This window comes from Gekko japonicus, unplaced genomic scaffold (assembly GCF_001447785.1).
Source record: "Gekko japonicus isolate JY-2015 unplaced genomic scaffold, Gekko_japonicus_V1.1 scaffold3438, whole genome shotgun sequence".
Classification (NCBI taxonomy): domain Eukaryota; kingdom Metazoa; phylum Chordata; class Lepidosauria; order Squamata; family Gekkonidae; genus Gekko; species Gekko japonicus.
The window spans coordinates 6,748-23,406 of record NW_015173786.1 but is presented as its reverse complement, the minus strand read 5'-3'; the positions used below and the strand labels follow the sequence as shown (position 1 = coordinate 23,406).

General features: G+C 45.5%; 1 protein-coding gene and 1 long non-coding RNA gene across 2 annotated transcripts in view; both read right to left on the bottom strand.

Moving 5' to 3' along the window:
- LOC107120782 (nesprin-2-like) overlaps positions 1-11,762 on the bottom strand; it is a 12,228-nt gene extending 466 nt beyond the window's left edge. The window contains exons 1-5 of the mRNA XM_015423550.1: positions 11,701-11,762; positions 10,122-10,268; positions 8,397-8,570; positions 3,593-3,727; positions 2,401-2,556 (exon numbers count right to left, since the gene is read on the bottom strand). Of these exons, the coding sequence (XP_015279036.1) occupies positions 2,401-2,556; positions 3,593-3,727; positions 8,397-8,570; positions 10,122-10,265 (609 nt within the window). The 5' untranslated portion in view covers positions 10,266-10,268; positions 11,701-11,762. The remainder of the gene's footprint in view (positions 1-2,400; positions 2,557-3,592; positions 3,728-8,396; positions 8,571-10,121; positions 10,269-11,700) is intronic.
- Positions 11,763-11,834: 72 nt separating this feature from the next.
- LOC107120785 lies at positions 11,835-13,076 on the bottom strand. Its single transcript, XR_001482836.1, has 3 exons — positions 13,007-13,076; positions 11,962-12,149; positions 11,835-11,865 (listed from the first exon to the last, which is right to left on the bottom strand). It is a non-coding gene; the product is annotated as an uncharacterized LOC107120785 (long non-coding RNA).
- Positions 13,077-16,659: the final 3,583 nt, after the last annotated feature.

Below are 16,659 nucleotides of genomic sequence, written 5' to 3'. Positions count from 1 at the left end.
GAGTGTGCTGGTTAGGAGCGCAGCCTCTAATCTGGGAGAACCGGGTTTGATTCCCCACTTCTCCGCATGCAGCTGCTGGTGTGACCTTGGGTCAGTCACAAGTTCTCTCAGAGCTGTTCTCTCAAGGGCGGTTCTCAGAGAGCTCTCTCAGCCCCACCTACCTCACAGGGTGTCTGTTGTGGAGAGGGGAAGGGAAAGGAGATTGTAAACTGCTCTGAGATTCCTTTGGGTAGTGAAGGGCGGGGTGTAAACCCAATCTCTTCTTCTCTTCTTACATCATTGATTGTAACGATAAAACTTTTTGGTCCTATATTGCTTAATTATTTGTATTCTTATTGCAATATTGAGCCTTATTGTACTATCTGGGCTTGACCACTGAAGAAGGCCAATTGGGCCGAAACATGTCAGGTCGCATTAGGTTTCATTACACCTTGTACTGAGGGAGGCTATAGTTGGGCCCATAACTGTTTTCCAATTATCTTGTAATAAATAGATGTATTTTTTATAATTTTGCACTATTTATATGTTTACATTTCACATTTATTGTTTTTAGGAATAGGCCTTCATAACTGTATTTATCTAACCTTCCTGGTTCTTAATTTAAGCTTCTGAGAGTCAAACTTCCCTTCATCGCTTCCTACTTGTATCTGATGAAGGGAGCATTGACTCTTGAATGCTTATGCCCTAGAAACCTTGCTGGGGTTTAACTTGCTGCTGGATTTGAATCTTGTTCCTCTAGTGCGGACCAACGTGGCTACCCACCTGGAAAAACAAAGTTTTGATCAAGAGTTTTAGTTCGGCATCAAATGTACAATGACATTTTGCACTTTTGAAGAATATGGTAGAGCTACAAAAATACCCCCAGTTGCTTATTTTTAAGGCTGAGGAGAACTGTGAACAGGCAGAGAGGAAGGCTTCCAAAAAAGCTGTGTAATCCATGAGCTTGTCTGCCCAAGCTGTGGGAAGCTTCTCAACCCAGTGGCTTATCTAAATGCTTTTTATGTATTCTCTGTGAGCTAATCTCACCCGGCCATTGTTTTCTTCTTCCTTTTAGCTTAGGGTTGTTGGAATATGCAAAGTCAATAATACAACCTTATGAAGAAGATCTGAAGATCACCCTACGGGGGACACCTAAAGGACTGGTAGTTAGCACAGCTAGATGTCAGGCTCCCTATGCATTTTACAGCTTGCCTGCCATTGAGAGAAGGTTCCTCTCTCTTTGATGTGCCAGAGGCCTGTCACCTTAGCGTGGGAGGGGGTAGGCGACAGTTTTGGAGGGAGGGACGCTCTGGGAGAGACGTGCTTGGGGGGGGAAGTTTACTGTTAATTCTGGCAGGCAAATACCGTGGGGTGACTGGGTCCTGATCTTTAGTGCCTTTACTTGAACACACTATATCCGTAACCTTCACGTGGTCAACTTCAGTCCTAACAATAGCTCGTGTCCAGTATGGTATCTATCGATGTCTCAATAAAGTTAGCTTTCTTCGAAGTGACTGGTGTTTAGAACTGATTTAACCAGGATCCTGACACTAGATTAGGGACTGCCCACAATTTCAAATTGTGTCCTTCCTGTCTCCTGATTGGCTCTTAAGAACATAAGAACATAAGAACATAAGAGATGCCAATGTTGGATCAGGCCAAAGGCCCATCCAGTCCAACACTCTGTATCACACAGTGGCCAGAAATACCAGTGCCATCAGGAGGTCCACCACTGGGGCCAGGACATTAGAAGCCCTCCCACTGTTGACCCCCCCAAAGCACCAAGATGACAGAGCATCACTTGCCCCAGAGTCCCTATCTATACCTTGTGGCTAATAGCCACTGATGGACCTCTGCTCCATATGCTTATCTAATTCCCTTTTGAAGCCGTCCATGCTTGGAGCCGCCACCACTTCCTGTGGCAGTGAATTCCAAGTGTTAATCACTCTTTGGGTGAAGAAGTACTTTCTTTTATCCGTTCTAACCCGACCGCTCAGCAATTTCATGGAGTGCCCACGAGTTCTTGTATTGTGAGAGAGGGAGAAAAGTACCTCTTTCTCTACCTGCTCTTTCCCATGCATAATCTTATAAACCTCAATCATGTCACCCCTCAGTCGTCCTCTCTTTTGGAGACTTCCTGCTCCTGCAGAGCTTCCTTCTTGTTCCTCTCACAGCAGTTAGGCAGTTAGGGCTCCTTCTCTCTTCTATGGTCTACCTATGGTCTTCTTTAATAAACCTACTTGCTTAGCTCTAAGCAGTCAGTGCTCTACTTACGCAGTTAAGCTCTGCCAAAAACAGTGAACACCATGCCCCCTCCCAAAAAAACCCCTTTGTTCCCCAAAGTCTCAGTAGGAAATGCATTTCCATTACGCAAATATCCCATCTGGGTAACAGAGAGAGAATATTGGCTTTGCATAATACCTCATGTTCCTTAATAAGTCCTTTGGTTTTCCCAGCGTTGAGCAGTTTCTTCTCTTTATTTAATTGCTTGTTGAGCTTTGAAAAAATCTTACTCAATTTCCATTTTTCAACTTCCATTTTTAACTGGATATATGATACAATCTCACGATGAACCGCCTGCAAAACATGGAAAGTGTTGTCAAGGACGCACCGTAACTGAAAGGAACGGTCGCTTATGAGGGTTCCACTAACCAAAGGGAACTTTCACATCAGTGTTCCCTCTAAGCTGAGTTAGTGTGAGCCAGCTCAGTTTTTTAGCCTCCGGCTCATACATTTTCGTCTTAGCTCAGGAAGGATGGCTCCAGAGCAAACTAATTTATGCAGTAGCCAGATTGCTCACTGACAGCTTTAATGGCAGTAGTCCACAAAGTAGAAATTTTGCTCCACAGCTTAGAGTCAGCCTCTGAATACCAGTACCAGGAACGAACACTGGGGAAGGCCTTGGCCTCTCTGCCCTGTTGTGGGCCCTCCAGAGGAACTGGTTGGCCACTGTGTGAGACAGGATGCTGGACTAGATGAACCACTGGTCTGATCTTATTTCTTACATTTTATACCTTTCTTTCCAGGAGCCCAAGGAAGCATTTTATCCACACAACAACCTTGCAAGGCAAGAAAAGTCAAGCAAGCATAACTTGACCATAACCACCCGGTCAGTTTCACAGCAAAGCCAGGATCTGGACCCAAGTCTCTGCGGTCCAAACCAAAAATGTTATGTTATGTATTGTCTTAATACATATAGTGGAGTTGGACTTGCGCTTCAGTCCACCGCTCCCCAGAGGCTTGCTATCCTAAACTGCACATTCTGATTGGCTACTTTGCACAGGGAGCCAATCAGAGCTTAGGGATGGGTTTGGAGGGAGCAACAACTACTGGTCATTATCTATAAGTTATGATTGGTGGCGTGGTTTGCCCAGCCAAAAGAGTATAAGTTGAGCTACTTTTACTGTATTGCTGTGTTGTTGATTGTTATTGTTAATAAAGCTGAATCACTTGTTTAAGAGCTGCCTCCAGACTGATATCTTATATGTTCTATCCATTATACTGCACTGCCTCTCCAAAAAACGCCTTGGAACATCACATCAAATGAGGAAGCAGTCAAGAGGCTGAGATCTGATTAAAATGCCACTCAGATCTCCCCGGTACATTTTCTCACCTCCCATCTCTCACAAACATCTTTGCTCCTTTCTTCCACTGCTGCCTTTTCAGGAGCAGGCAAGAGATCTTTCCATTGTTCCGCTGCTTTCAAAAACTTGCCAAGGATTTTGGCATCCAAGATGCTAAAAGCTTCCTGAAAGAAAATGGGGGGGGGGGAATTAAAGGATCTTATTTGAGACACAAAGTATCACCTACAAATAGAAGAACGCCCAAAAGGGGTTCTTTTCTGCACTGTTCCCACAAAGTGAGGTGCAGGGCTATTACGTTACGATAGCAAAGGAAGAGATTTCCAAGGTTTAGTTTGAACCCATTACTGGAGGTGAAATGCCCACTCCCCTCCAGCACTACTGCTTCACACACCTGCTAAACTAGTTCCCAGTTTGGTGTAGTGGTCAGGAGCATGGACTATAATCTGGGAGAACCGGGTTTGATTCCCCACTCCTCCACATGCAGCTGCTGGTGTGACCTTGGGTCAGTCACAAGTTCTCTCAGAGCTGTTCTCTCACAAGCAGTCCTCGAAAGAGCTCTCTCAGCCCCACCTACCTCACAGGGTGTCTGGTTGTGGGGAGGGGAAGAGAAAGGAGATTGTAAACCGCTCTGAGACTCCTTCAAGCAGTGAAGGGCGGGGTAAATCCAATCTCTTCTTCTTCTATTGCCACCTTCTGCCAGCACAATGAAGACTTTTTTGTTTCATTTGGCATTCCCTCAGTGATCCTTCCTTCCTAGCCAATGTTGTTATGTCTTGTACGTATTTTTACGCTTGGCTTGGGACCAGGGTATCTGAAGGTCTGTCTTCATCCTTCCAATCCTGCCTGGGAATTAGGGAGATGCCCTCTTAACTGTCCCACCAATTAAAGATGCTCATTTGGTGAGAACACAAGAGAGGGCCTTTTCCGTGGCGGCCCCACAATTATGGAACAACCTCCCCAGGCAGGGGAAGCCCCCTCACTGTTGATCTTCAGGAGGCAGTGGAAGACAGTTTTATTTAGGACCGCATTTGATTGGTTTAGCTTTTGTTATTGGCAGTCCTAAAATGGCATTTTTAAATTGTGACTTTTTATGGCTTTTATAATTGTTATTGTAATGATTCCATGTTTTGGTGTATGTGTGTGTGTGTGTTTAAATGTTGAGTTTGACTGCAGTAATGTAAGGAGAGAGATAGGGGGAGATGAATGTGCTGTGATTGGCTGATGACTGAGAGTGTGAGAAGAGAGATGTTTTTTTATGACAGAGTTCTGTGTGTGTCTTGGGAGTGAGGCAAGTGCGGAAGAGTTTGAAGAGAGTCTATATGGCCAAAGAAACAAGTTGTGTCTATCCTGTGTGGTTATACAAACAGTTTTGCCAGTTATATTTACAAGTTCTTTTTTTTTTTAGTAACAGTTGAAAATAACCACAAATGTATTTTGTTCTTTATTAAATAAATCAATTTTTATTTAAGCTTATCCCAGCAATCAGTACAGTTCTTCCTCAGTCCTCTGAAGTGCCCAGACCCTAGGTCATTCTACCAGCAGATTTGGAATTTTTAATTCCTGGTGGCAGCAGAAATCGATCAAGTTTAGGTACACAAAGCGTGTTTAAAGGTAAAACCGCCTCCCCAATAAGCAAGAATGCCACAGTTATGTTTATTGTGTTTTTATAAAGTTTTACATATATGGCAAGCCGCCTCAAGTCTGGCCAGGGATAAAGGCTGTAAATAAATGTTTTAAATAAATAAACTATGTTTTGTATGTATCTGCTAAACCAGGAATTCTGTCTGTTAGCCATCTTGGAACTGACAAATTTTACTAAGGACTGTTGCTTGCTGGTTTAAATTTTTTTAAACTTATATATTTACTGTGTGTGTGTGTGTGTGTGTGTATTTTAAGCCCCCCTGAACACTGCTCGCAGAGGGGGAACAGCCTAGAAATTTAATAAATAATTAAATTTAATTTATTCAATTTATACCCCACCCTATCCCACAAGTGGACTCAGGGCAGCTTACAACATACAATCCATAAGACAATAAAAACAGTAAAACCGATAAAACAGTCAATGGCACAATAAACAATAAATAAATAGAATATTTAAATGTTTTATGTTTTGAATGTATTTTCACTCTGTTTTTTTTAACTCTGTTCATTGTTTTAATGATGTGTGTTTGGAAGGGGGGTTGATTTTAATGGCTTTCAAGATGTTTTTATCGTGTATGTTTTAATTGTCAGTCGCCTTCCTATCTTTGCTTAAAATATATTTGCTCTGCCTCTCGACACCACGTTCCCAAGGAGACAAACAGTAAAATGGCAGCAATAATTAAAACCACCTGAAAGCTTTGGGGCTGTGTCTAGAGGTCCCTAGGAGCAAAAATCTTTCCTGCATGCCCCTCCCTGACGCAGACCTCCCCTGACCCCAGCAAATTTGGTTCCCTGGCTTCTAGGACATACATAAACTAATAGATGCACGGGTCAGGGGGAAATGCTCTAAGGAAGGGAAAGGAGCAAAATTACTCTTTCCTTCCTCTTCCATCAGTGCAGTTCCACTAATGGAAGAGGCAGAAGAGTGACTTTGTCTTCTTTCCCTTCCATGCCGAAGACCCCGGACTTCAAGAATCCCAAAACGTCAAGAATCAACCTTCCATGTGTCAGATGGGAATGCCGGGGGGAGAGGAAAATGCAGAAAAGATCCATGACACTGACAGATCACTGGATCCAACCCTTTGGCTCAGCTCTGACAAATGTTCTTTGGCTCTAGCAGCCAACTCAGGCGGACTCATATTCCAGCCTTCAGGGTTACCATCATCGCATTATCTAATTATTGCTACCACAAAAAAATATAGTAAATGAAATTTCCAGGCGCCATGGCAACCTAGCGCCTGGGATTTGTCAAGCCCTGCATTAACTGCATAAGAACAATCTACACACAAGGATGAAAAAAACCTGCATATCTCTCCTGCCAAAAGCCCAGAAGGGAACCATGTTCACTGAGTGCCTAACACTCAAAAGAACAGGCACTGTGTCAACGTACACAGGGAAGCTGCTCCATAAAAAGGGATGGAGAAGGGGGGAGGGAGAAAAAGGAAGGAAGGAAGGAAGGAAGGAAGGAAGGAAGGAAGGAAGGAAGGAAGGAAGGAGAAGAGTTGGTTTTTATAGCCTGTTCACTACCTGAAGGAGTCTCAGAGTGGCTTACAATCTCATTCCCTTCCTCTCCCCACAATAGACACCCTGTGAGGTAGGCGGGGCTGAGAGAGTTCTGAGAGAACTTGTGACTGACCCAAGGTCACCCAGCTGGCTTCATGTGGAGGAGGAGTGGGGAATCAAACCCAGTTCTCCAGATTGGAGTCTGCTGCTCTTAACCATTATACCTGAACACAATGGATTGCTGCAAAGTGCAAACAATTAAGAATAATAGACAATAATTAAACAATAGTACTGATGAGCTTCATGATGTTTTAATCTTTGTTTTTCAACAAAAGAGTGCCACCAAACAAAAGATGATGACGTCAAGATGAACGGACGAACCTCCCGAGTTACCGTTCGTTTCGAAGTTTCTTTATCAAACAGGTCTCCTATCAAGAAATAGATACAGCTTATAGCAGGGAACCTATAAGCTGCACTTTGCAGCAATCCATTGTGTTCAGGTGTCATTTCATTGCTGCTCCCTTTGTTGGTATATGATCTTAACCATTATACAACAAAGGCCTTCTGCTTGGTAGCCACTGGTAGTTCACCTCGGAAGAGAGATGTACACACAGCAGCACCTACCCTGATGATCTTAGCTGCTGTGTGGGTTCTTTTGAGAGCAGCCAGACCTTTAGTGATGAAGGGCCAAAGTACGCTTTATGAGAGCCACAGAGCTGGTACCATTCTGTATCTCTTTGCTCATCCTTTTGTCAGACTCTTGAACAAACTTGCTCTCAACAACACTCTCTTGGCAGTGATTTGTTTATTGAGATAAATCAAGGTGGGTAGCCATGATGGTCTGAAGCAACAGAACAAAGTTAAAGGTGCCACTGGGCTATAACTTTGTTCTATTGTTTATTGAGAGATGAGGACGTATCAAGCTAAGACCAAATCTGTGTCTTTTTGGGCACCAGTTCTGACTTTATACATAATTCAAACAAGCACGCACACACCCAGTAACTGGTCCAATCAACCCATTCATACAGCCTGCCTAAATCTAGTCTGCTCCGTTAGCCCTCCTCTCCCCGCCTGCGAACCTACAGTTACATTATGAGCTAGAAGCCAGTTAGCAGAGACTGGCAGTCAAGGTCGTTGTGCATTCTTCCCAGTGTTGGGAGACCTACTTGGAAAACCGTTGCAAAGAACCACGGCAAAGCAGTCACAGACACTCACACAGACCCCCACACAATCGGGCCCCCCTATTCCCCAATGTGAAAGGACAAAGCAACAAAGGTACATCACAGGCAATGAAAAACAGAACATATGAAATCCATGGCAAACTAGGACTAAGGTTTGACACCTTTATTGTAACACATAAGACCAAAACTGAATGATGCAATAAAGTCACAGCGATTAAAGGGTCCTTCAAGGCCATCTAGTCCAACCCCCCTGCTCAAAGTTAGAGCATCCCCTCTAGAGCAGCACAGAACAAAATCTTTGCTTCTATGAGGCAGCCCGTCGGGTACTTAAAGAGGGCGATCACGTCACCATCCCTCTTCTCCAAGATTATCACACCCAAGAGTTTTAATCTCTAGGATTATACTGAATGGTTGAAGTGCTCACAACCCTGTTTCCCTTTGCACCCCACTATGGACAACCACACAGCTATTTTCTGTTATGGATTTCACAGCAATGGTTTAAACTCACTTCGTATTTTGAAACTTCTCCCTCGGAGCTCATCTTCTGGCCAAGGAGCTGCATTGCTTTTAAAACAGACGCTTCGAGCTCCTTCTGAGCCTCTTCAAAATTTAGCTTGACTTCTTGTTCAGATAAAGAGGTTTCAAGGGCAGGCAAACCAGTACGAAGATGGCTAGGGAGAGTCTAGGATCCGAAACGGGACACAACAGAAGCAGAAAAGGCAATGCCTTTGATTTGCAATGCATTCTAAGGTCAACGTAACTGTCTTTACGAATAATTAAGTCCACTGCCTTAAGTGAGTGAGTGAATGTTTATTTGCGGCCAAGGCCATTCTTATAAAAGCCAAAGAGATTCATTCCAGCACAGAAAATATGTTTAGTCATAAAAACTTTGAAATTTTTTATGAAATATAATAATTCAAAACATCTAAGATAGATCTAAAATGTCTAGTATATGTAAAATGATTGCAAGTCATACAAATAAAAAACTATACATGATCAAGCTTCTTATTGTGGGATTTTACCAAGTGGAAGCAGTATTTGGCTATCATTATTATCAGGGCTTTTTTTGTAGAAAAAGCCCAGCAAGAACTCATTAGCATAATAGGCCACACCCAACAGGAACTCATTAGCATATTAGGCCACACACCCTGACAGCACAGCTGACAATATATTAGGCCACACCCCCATGCCTTCCCTTGGCTTGCCTGGGCACCCTTCGGCTGCGGGGAGTCCCGGCAAGCCAGCCCTTGGACAGGCCGGGGGAGGCATTTAAATGCCTCCACGATCCTTCCAGGGGTCCCCCTGGCCCGCCTGCCCCCGAGTTGCCGGGGGGTGTTGCTCCCTAGGCCTTACCTCTGTAGCCACGTACACAGGTTTTGGCTGTAGTGGGCGTGGCCAACTCTGAAGCCAGCCGGAACTCCGTTCCTGTGCGTTCCTGCCCAAAAATAGCCCTGGACTTATAGCTCAAGAGATCTGGGCCATTCCAAACTGCTTCTGTGGATTCAGGTGCTGTTATTTATTTGATTTTGTTCTTATTCCCCCCACTCTTGATGTAAAGGGGCTCAAGGTTGCATTAATGTTCTCCATGCCATTTTTATACTCCTGAAGAGGTCATTTCGGGGGGGAACGTGGGGGAACGCAGTTCCCCCGGGGGAGGTGCAGGGGGGCGGGGCAGATGACGAAGCCCCGCCCCCTGCTTCCGGCCGCCCTGCTTCCAGCCCTCATTCAGCCAGGAGGAGGCAGGAGAAGAGGGAGGGTAAGTTGCTTCCTCCCCGCCTCTCCCCACCCCTGCCTGCCTGGGGCCAGGGAGGTCCTTGGCCCCCGCCTTCCTCGCACTCCCGCTGGCCTTGCAGGTCCACCGCCGGGCCCCTGATGTCAGGGGGTGTGGCATATGCTAATGAGTTATGCTAATGAGTTCCCCTAGCTCTTTTTCTACGAAATGACCCCTGGCTGGAGTGATCAGACACGGGAAAGTCCAACCTTGGCCCGTCGCAACCCGTTTACTACCAGATTTCCCCCGGTGTCTTTTAACTCTGCTTCTGCGGCAGAGCAGAACGGGTTGCCGATGGCTGCGGGGCGCTTCCCAGATGTTGTTGTCTGATCGCGCCCTTTAAATCCACCCGGCTTTCACACCTATGTCAGGTCTAATTGTCCGTATGATCGCAGTGTAGGTTCATTTTTGGGCTGAGAGAACTGTGACTGATAAACGCATATGGTAAGGCAAATGCTTCACCTCCGCATTCTCAAAGGCCACACTCAAAGCCTCCTCTGAGTCATCCGCTGGCTGATCCGGCGCTGCTTTAGTAGGAGAATCCACGCCTCTGTTACTGCCAGCTTCCAACTTAATTTGTTCTTGTTGCATTCTCAGCAATCGCATTTCCTGTAAAACATCAAACAATGTATTTTTAAAAAAACCTTCCAACTGTACCGCCCATTCAATTCATGAGCCCCATCCAAGAATTTATTAGCACACTTGACTCTTATTTATTTCTTCATCAAGACAATGGATTTCTCTTCCATTACAGGCTGCTGCCTGGTTCAGACCAGCCATCATTCTTGATTACATCTAAACTGGCAAACTACAGTTTGCCCTCAACCTTCAAGGAAGAACAGAAACCCACCTTCGGAGCCTGGTTTCTAATCCTGGTTTGGAGGGCAAGCGCAAGCCCTTAGTTTGCCAGCTTCAGATGTTACAGCAAACTATGGTTTAACTGAGCAAGGAATTACAAGATTGGTTCAGTTACGGCTTGGTGGAGAGGACATGACATTGGCAAACCAGCCTCTTTGGTTGCTTTGGGCTGATTTCGCACTTTACAGAGCAGGTGAGTCAGTAGTGTATCCACCATGTCTTTGCCATAATGTTAGAACATAAGGGAACATAAGAGAAGCCATGCTGGATCAGGCCAATGGCCCATCCAGTCCAACACTCTGTGTCACACACTGGCCAAAACCCAGGTGCCATCAGGAGGTCCACCAGTGGGGCCAGAACTCCAGAAGCCCTCCCAATGTTGCCCCTCAAGCACCAAGAATACAGAGCATGGGTGGGTTGGATCCTGTGGTCTCTTCCATTAATGTCAGCCTCTCCCCTAGTGCAAGAAGTAGGGATGCCAGACCCCTAGGTGGGGGCAGGGGTCTCTCACTTTCAGCCCCCACCATGCTGCTGCTGGCCAGAGGCCGGTGGGGGGGATCCCCCCCAAAAAAGGGAACAACGCCAGAAATTAACGCTCTGTGCCTATGGGACCCTGAAGTGATGTGGGCACATCAGGGACATGGGAGGGGAGGCTTGATGCTCTGGTTTTTGGGCAAAACTCTATGGTAGAATCTAATTTTTTTTGCCCAAAAAACAGGGTGTTTCCCCCCGCAATGTGCCTATGTCACTTCCGGGTCACGTAGGCACGTTGCGTTTCCAGCGTTCCTCCCTGCTCCTGGTAAGTGTACCCTTCATTCCCTGCCAGCTGCTCTGAGGGGCATAGCAACCCTAGCAAGAAACCTTCCCCTGATGAAAGACGCACTTCCATTGGTGGAGAAACTTCTCAGTCAGGGGATTGCTCCTGGTACTGGGGTAAAGCACTTCTGTTACTGGAGCAGATTCAGAGGATCCAACCCCATATCTAGAAACACATAGCGGGAACGGGATTCATTTCCCATCCTCCAAACCTTGGTATTTGGAACACTAGAAATTACATGCAAACTGATTCCCAGAAGGAAGGAAGAACTGGTACTGATTTTGTTGTTGTTTAATCAACTGCGAAAAGCTAGTATGGAAATCCTGCCGGAAATGGACTAAATAAAATAAATGCATGGCAACTTACAAACTGTGTCTTCTTTATAAACTTTGCCCATTTTCCATTCAACTTTTTGAGTTCCCCAGAAAGTGCTGAGCCCACCTCCTCATTACTGGCTTCTATCAAAAAGTTCCCGGCCTCGTTTAAAGATCCATGCCGTGAGTTCCAGGCCGCCAGGTTCTCTGTGGGAATCTAGAGGGCAATATTAGAACAGGGACGATGTCTGTAACTCTTCCATTCCATAAAGAGCAACACAAGCCTAACAACCAAAAAGCGAGGCAAGCGTACCTTTTTAGGATGTGCTTTCCGCGTCTCTTCCAGCCAAGCTTTTAGCGAGTGGATGTTCTCTGTATAGACGGCCCATGACGACAAAATCTTTTGCAGAGTTGCATTCACATTAGAAATGTACTCTTTGCACGTGGAAATCTTCAGTTCTACCGTCTTAAATAGCTTGATCGTATCCTGAGGAACAGCACCTAGGAAGTTAAATAAAAATGTCATCAGTTGCTTAGAGAAGTGAAATGTTCTTTCCAGTCTTGACTAATCATAATTTCTGTGTGCAGAAGGCTGCTGGTTTAACCCATTTTACAGAAGAGGAACAGAGGCTGAAAGAGAGTTGCCCAGTGTCTGAAGAAGAGAGCTGCCGTGACTCACAGACACCCATATTGAAATAAATTCTGTTAGTCCTTAAGGTGACACTGGATTTCTGTTTCATTTCACAAGGACAGACAAATACAGCTACCCCTATGAAATCCTAAGGACACTTTCCTGGGAGTAAGCCCCACTGAATAACAGGGGACTTGCTTCTGAGTAGACCCAGTTTGGTGTAGTGGTTAAGTGCACGGACTCTAATCTTGGAGAACGGGGTTTGATTCCCCACTCCTCCACTTGCACCTGCTGGATGACCTTGGGCAAGCCATAGTTCTGATAAGAGCTGTTCTTGGAAGAGAGCAGTTTCTGTCAGAGCTCTCTCAGCCCCACCTACCTCACAGGGTGTCTGTTGTGGGCCCTGTGGGAAAGGAGTTTGTAAACCAATCTGAGACTCCTTTGGTAGTGAAGGGCGGGATATAAATCCAATCTCTTCTTCTACTTCTTCTTCTTCTTCTTCTTCTAGAACTGTTGAGAATTGCTGGGGTTTGAACTCCTAAGATCTGTGGCATGCATCTCACAAACACAAGGTGAAAAACTAAACTTGTGTCTTGACTCGGGGCCTGGAGATCTCCCGCTATTGCAAATGATCTCCAGATTACCAAGATCAGCTCCCCTGGAGAAAATGGCTGCTTTGGAGGGTGGAATCTATGGCACTATACCTTGCTGAGGTTTCGTTGCTTACCCAAATCAGCAGTGTTTATGATTTTGTTCTTCTTCTCTTCACATATGCAAAGTGCCGTTTCTAGCTGAGCGAGGAATCCTTTCTCTTCAACAAAACCCTGGCCAAAATCAAAAGAGAAATTGTAAAGAATTTAGGATTTTAATGTTAATTTTTTTTAAACCTGCAAGAAAGAAAAATCCATAAGCAAATAAAAAGATTTTCCTAATTACTTAGCATCCTCACCCTTTATCTCTGTCTGTCATGGGACTCAAATCTTTATTGTAACCTCGACAGGACTTGCCATTAGACTTGACCACTAGACCACAAAACTTGGACGACAATTTACTGACATTTAGTTGATTATTATATGTTTTACTAGTGCAGAATCATTACCATTCGGATCTCTCTCAGGCTGATATAGATGAAGTCCATAAGTGCCTGTCACATAATCCATACAAACGGCAAAGGATTCTGGGAGATATTCTAGTGCGGCCTTTATGAGGGTAGAAAGGCGGGGTATAAATTCTATTCATTAAATAAATAAATAGTGTGCTCATTCAGGTCATGCACGTTACTGGCCAGGCCTTTCAGGCCTCAAAATCTTCCTGTGCCAAAAAAGTATGTGAGCTTCAGCCTGATTTAAACATGAGGTAAAAGAATTCACCCACGGATTCTGCTTCTCATAATGACCTCAGGCCACTACCCATGCAATAGCAATCTGGTTATAATGAGTCATCCTGTGACCACGGAGTCTCATGGGTGAGGTCTTCTGCCTCACCAATACAGTTGCCAACCTTCAGGTGGGGCCTGTTGATCTCCCAGAATTACAACTAATCTCCAGATGACAGAGATCAGTTCCCCTGGAGATAATGGCTGCTTTGAATGGTGGGCTCTATGACATTATACCCTGCTGAAGGCCTTAACTTCCACAACCTCTGTCCTCCCCAGGTTCCGCCCCCACAAATCTCCACAAATTTCCCAACCCAAAGTTGGCAACCCTAGGCCTACATAAGTCTAAGAGAAACCAGTTCTTCCCTTGTTGTTTCACACTACAAGAGAAAATCAGTAGCACGGTCTAGGTCGTCTTTCTGGCTTTTTCATTCCTGATGTACTTTCAGGGAACCTAGGGTTGCCAGGTCCCCTTGTCACTCCAGCAGGGGGATTTGGGGGGCGTTCCGGGATGTCCCCAACGTGATAACATCACCCAGAAGTGACGTCATCACACTGTGGTTCGAGGGCAAAACTGTATGGTAAAACCGGCTTAAAACCATAGAGTTTTGCCCTCAAACCAGAAATTTCCCAGTGTGATGACGTCACTTCTGGGTGACATCATCACATCAGGGAAGTCATGTGGGGATGCGGCTGTTTGAGGGTGAGCAGAAGCCCTGAAGACCGGGGGAACCCCTGCCCCAACTTGGGGACTGGAAACCCCAAGGGAACCTCTGGATCCCACAGAACAGAGTTAGAAAAACAACCGTCTGAAGAGATTTGGAAAAGAGCAAGAGTCTAGTAGCACCTTAAAGACTAGAGAAATTTGTGGCAGGGTATGCGCTTTCGTGAGTCACTGCTCACTTCTTCTGAAGAGATTTGGAAAGAGGAGGTTGGTGGAAGGGGGGGAAGTGAGGAAAGAACAGATCTGATCTGATAAGAGAGGAAACAAAATGGAGATAACCCATTCTTTCTGAACTGGGGGCAATACTATTGAGTGAAGGAAGCTAAAGACCTAGCCTACAGTTTATACAGCATATTGATGTGGTAGACTTTGAACTAGGGTTGCAAATCTCCAAGTAGTTGCTGAAGATCTCCCGGTATTACATCTGATCTCCAGGCTACAGAGATCAGTACCCCTGGAGAAAATGGATGCTTAGAAGGGTAAAAGCCGCACTTTGGCCGTCCCTTTCTTCCCTCTAGTGGCAGGGGCCTGAGTGAATGATTTATCCCTCGAGAATTGTTTTGGAAAGATCTAACAATCTGGCAAATCTTTCAATCCGGGGGGAGGGGGGGATAAAATTAAATTTTGCCCGAGGCCTATGCCAGACAGAGACTGTGTGAATGATTTGTCCCTTGAGAACTGTTTTGGAAATATCTAACAATCTGGCAAATCTTTCAATCCAGGGGGGGGGGATGAAATGTTTATACCATCCTCACTAGTAGCTGTTCACAGCTTTACAGTGACATCTCCTGGTCACCTACGTGCAGCATTTTAATTCTTGCTTAATTCAGCAAGAACAAGTTCCCAACATAACTCACACCAAGGCATGAGATACAATAATGCTAATGCTTGTTAAAAATGTTTCATGTACATCTTCACAACAACCCTGTATGGTTGGGTGGGTCCACAGCTCTGTGTGTGTGTGTGTGTGTGTGTGTGTCTGTAAAAAAACACAAAAACATATTGTCTTTCAACAGTTGAGCACTTCCGGATAGACACAGATGTGATGGGGAGGAGCTGTGGCTCAGTGGCAGAGCATCTACTTGGCATGCAGAGGGTCCCAGGTTCAACCCCCAGAATCTCCAGTTAAAAGGATGAGGCAGTAGACGATGTGAAAGACCTCAGCCTGAGACCCCAGAGAGCTGCTGCCAGTCTGAATAGACAATACTGGTCAGACCAATGGTCTCATTCAATATAAGGCTGCTTTATGTTGTAGGGCAGAGTTGTGGCTCAGTGGGAGAGCATCTGCTTGGCATGCAGAAGGTCCCAGGTTCAACAGACGTAATCTCCAATCAAAAATAGCAGCTCATGAAAGAGCTTCTGCCAGTCAGAACAGTCAATACCTGCATTGAAAAGACTGAAAGGCTCCGATCACACACAGAAGTTGCCGCGGGATACTCACGGATGCCGGGCGGATTTAACGGGCGCGATCACACAAGCACATCTGGCAAGCGTCGTGCACCCGTTAGCAAGCCGTCGCATCACACCGAAGATCCGGAGTGAAAAGCTACCGCTGAAACTCCACTATTTTACGCTAGCGACGGGCCACAGACGAACGTCCTCCATCTGATCGCTCCAGCGCCGCATGAAGCGCGCCGGAAACGTGCGCCAACAAACTGCTACCTCTGATTCCCTGCCGTTGCGTCTGATCGCGTTCGGCCAGGTCACATGTGCAGTGCAGCGAAAAGCCACACCTCCCCACCGAATTCTCTGGCCAGTGTGGGCGGGACCAAAGTCTAACTTGGATGGGGATGAGGGTCTGAAGCTACATAATGCCACTATGGAAGTCATCGCAAAGGCAAAATTCAAACTTTCTCCCATTGGGAGTAATTCAAACTTTCTCCCATTGGGGAGAAAGTCGAAGTATAAATGAACTAAATAAATAAACGTATTAATCCTTAAGGTTTCAGAAGACTCTTTGTCGCTACTGCAATGGCAGACGAACACGGCTACAACATCGTGGGGATTCAAACCGGGGATTTCTCGGCCTGCAAGAAATCTCTTATCCGTACTACACGGCTAACCAGCCTGCATCTACAAAGAGCCACAAAGCTTACATTCCAGTCTGACAGAAGTGCCTCCACACTCTCCTTGGTCCCATATTTAATGTGCCAGATGTTCAGCATGGACGTCAGTTCCTCTAGGATAGCTGCGCAGAATGAATGGTAGTATTCCACAAGGATGTTGAAGTCGGTAAGCTGAATGTTGCTGAACCTGAAAAGAAAGCGCCAACGTGAATCTG